The sequence below is a fragment of the Lycium ferocissimum genome, chromosome 2 (genome assembly GCF_029784015.1).
Source record: "Lycium ferocissimum isolate CSIRO_LF1 chromosome 2, AGI_CSIRO_Lferr_CH_V1, whole genome shotgun sequence".
Lineage (NCBI taxonomy): Eukaryota > Viridiplantae > Streptophyta > Magnoliopsida > Solanales > Solanaceae > Lycium > Lycium ferocissimum.
In genome coordinates this window covers 31868392-31872068 of record NC_081343.1, presented here as the reverse complement: position 1 = coordinate 31872068, position 3677 = coordinate 31868392, and the positions used below count along the sequence as shown (strand labels likewise).

Below are 3677 nucleotides of genomic sequence, written 5' to 3'. Positions count from 1 at the left end.
TTTCCCCAACTTCTCAACCAATCACTAGACTTTACGAAGCTTTAATAATTAAATTTCCATGATACAATTCATAATATCCATAGTAAAGAATATCCTTACCTCAATCAAGGTTGGTAGAGCTTGAAATCTTATTTATCTTTGGTGGCCTCCTTTGATTCGTTGAGATTCGTTGTTAATCTTACAAACCTGAGCCTAATTTGATGTTGGAACTCTTAAATTTGCTATGTTTTGGTGTAAGGATATTGGATGAATGTTGTGGGAGGTTCTAGAGAAGTGTGGGGATGAGAAATGGTGAAAAATGAGGTGATTTAGGTGACTTAAGGGGGTATATATAGTGGTCCAAAATCGGGTGGGCTGGTGGGCCGAAATTGGTGGGCCTTTTAAGTGGCTTCTAGAATTTCCGTGTAGCTTCGCGGGCTTCTGGCAGTCCATTTTAAAATGGCCATAACTTCCTACTTCGATGTTGCATGGACGAACAGTTTGTTGCGTTGGAGATTACACTCGACGAACTTCATTTTAGGCTCTTGAAACACCTCAAAACTCCTGATATACCCAGTGATATACCTCTCTGAAGTTGACCCAAAATTTCTATCCAAAATTTTGCCAAATTTTTTCAAATTTTGGCAAACTTATTTTCTTCGATTTTCTTAATCCCAGAACCTTTAGACACTTGCTTAACACTTTTTAAGAGTATTCCTTAACCTTATAAGGGTTCCATGACCTCTCTGAGCTTACGTTAGTTTACTCACAACACACACGACGCGAAAATTTTTGAGGTGTAACACAAGTTCCTCACCTTGGGATGCTCCAGTCTTGTTTGTTCGGAAGAAAGATGGTTCCCTTAGGATGTGTGTTGACTATCACCAGCTTAATAATGTGATCATTAAGAATAAATATCCTTTTCCTAGGATAGATGATTTATTTGACCAACTTCAGGGTGCTAAGTTCTTCCCGAAGATTGACTTAAGGTCTGGGTATCACCAATTGAAACTAAAGGAGCGGGATATTCCGAAAGCAGTGTTTCGTACTCGTTATGGGCACTTCGAGTTTCTATTAATGTCCTTTGGGTTGACTAATGCTCCTGCTGCATTTATGGACTTAATGAATTGTGTATTTAAACCTTATCTGGATCGTTTCATCATTGTTTTCATTGACGATATTTTGGTGTAGTCAAAGAGTCGTGAGGATCATGCAAATCATATGAGAATAACCCTGACAACACTTGAGGAGAACGAGCTTTATGCAAAATTCTCTAAGTGTGAATTCAGGCTTAATTCTATGGCTTTCTTAGGCCATGTGGCGACTGGCGAAGGTATTAAGGTTGACCCTCTGAAGATTTCAGCAGTGAAGGATTGGCCTAGACCCACGAGTGTGACTGATATTCGTAGTTTCTTGGGTTTGGCTAATTATTACAGAAAGTTTATGGAAGGCTTTTCATTAATAGCCTCGTCGTTGACTAAGTTGACGCAAAAGGCTGCTAAGTTTCAGTGGTCTGAAGCTTGTGAAAAGATTTCCAGGAGCTTAAGGCAAGGTTGACTTCGGCTCCTATTCTAACTTTACCCTCTGGGTCCGGTGGCTATGTGGTGTATTGTGATACCTCTAGGATTGGGCTGGGTTGTGTGTTGATGTAGAATAGTAAGGTGATTGCTTATGCATCACGACAATTGAAAAAGCATGAGAAGAATTACCCGGCTCATGACTTGGAGTTGGCTCCTATGGTATTTTCTTTGAAGATCTGGCGCCACTACTTGTATGGTGAGCATTATGATGTTTTCACTGATCACAAGAGTCTACAATATATTTTCAAGCAGCGACAGTTGAATCTCAGACAAAGGAGATGGTTGGAGTTGTTGAAAGATTACGACTTGAATATCTTGTATCATCCGAGTAAGGTGAATGTGGTTGCTGATGCTCTGAGTAGAAAGTCTATGGGCATGTTGGCATATTTGCGTGCACATGACATGCCTATGGGAAGGGAAATTCGAAGACTTGATAGTCTTGGTGTCAGACTTGATGATACCGAAGATGGTGAGTTAGTGGGAATCACGCCAGCACGGTCTGATATTGTGGAAAGGATAAAGTCCAAGCAGTATGACGACGAACTTTTGATGAAACTGCGGGATAGAGTGGAAAGGGGTGAGTACACTTCATTCACTGTTGGGACAAGTGACAGTGTCCTACGGTTGCAAGGACGGTTATGTGTTCCTCATGTTGACGAACTTCGACAAGAATTGATGGTGGAGGCGCATAGTTCTAAATACTCTGTGCATCCGGGGTCCACCAAGATGTATAAGGATTTAAAACAGCACTATTGGTGGAAGAGCATAAAGGTTGATATTTTTAACTTTGTGGCCAAGTATTTGAACTGTCAACAAGTTAAAGCTGAACATCAAAGGCCTGGAGGCCTGACTCAGAATATCGAGATTCCGCAGTGGAAGTGAGAGGTGATCAATATGGATTTCGTTATGGTTTGCCCCGCACAAAGTTCAACTTTGATTCGATTTGGGTGATCGTGCATAGACTCACAAAATCTGCCCATTTTCTCCTTATGAAGACGTCATATACCGCGACGGAGTATGCCAAGTTATATCTAAAAGAGATAGTCAGATTGCATGGGATTACGGTATCCATCATATCTGACAGAGGTACACAATTCACTGCTCATTTTTGGAAATCCTTTCAGGAAAGTTTGGGAACTAGAGTGAAATTGAGCACTGCTTTTCACCATCAAATTGACGAGCAGGCAGAGAGAACTATTCAAACTTTGGAAGATATGCTGCAAGCCTGTGCTATAGATTTTTGAGGAAATTGGGATGAACATTTACCTCTTGTGGAATTCGCGTACAACAGTAGTTATCAAGCGAGTATTTAGATGGTTCCTTATGAGACTCTTTATGGGAGGCGTTATCGGTCTCCAATTGGTTGGTTTGAACCAACTGAAGTAGAATTGTTGGGTCCTGATTCAGTTCATAAAGCAATCGAGAAAGTTAATCTTATTTTACAACGACTTAAGAAAGCTCAGAGTAGACAGAAGTCTTATACGGACATGAGGCGACGTGAGCTAGATTTTTCTGTTGGTGACAAGGTATTCTTGAAAGTGTCGCCGATGAAGGGAGTAATGCGGTTCGGTAAAAAGGGCAAGCTTAGTCCTCGTTTCATTGGCCCCTATGTGATTGTTAGGAAAATTGGGACGGTGGCTTATGAGTTGAAGCTAGCATCTGATATGGCCATGGTGCATCCTGTGTTTCACATTTCGATGTTCAGGTTGTACAAACCTGATCCTTCCCATGTGTTGAACTATGAAGAGATTGAAATTAATGAAGGGTTATCTTATGCAGAAGAAATCGTTTAGATTCTTGATCGTCAAGTTAAAAGGTTGAGAATAAAATATGTAGCTTCAGTTAAAGTCCTGTGGTGAAACCATGATACCGAAGAAGCAACTTGGCAAGTAGAGGAGGACATGAAAAAAAGATATCCTCACTTGTTCCCTATTGCAGGTATGAGTTAGAGTTTCTATCTATTCTTACGCCAATCGTTTGCGTTTGTTTGAAACAACTTGTGGTTTAGTGAATCCTTGGTAGGCTACGATTCTCATTCGAAGACGAATGATCTTGAGGGGGAGATAATGTAACAGCCCGTAAATCCGAGTTAGGTGTAAATGTATGGAAAAACAGTAT

At 40.7% G+C, this 3677-nt stretch overlaps 1 protein-coding gene across 1 annotated transcript; it reads left to right on the top strand.

Moving 5' to 3' along the window:
- Positions 1–1928: 1928 nt before the first annotated feature.
- LOC132047512 (uncharacterized) lies at positions 1929–2441 on the top strand. Its single transcript, XM_059438547.1, has one exon. The coding sequence runs from the start codon at positions 1929–1931 to the stop codon at positions 2439–2441; it is 513 nt and encodes a 170-aa protein (XP_059294530.1).
- The last annotated feature ends 1236 nt before the right edge of the window (positions 2442–3677 follow it).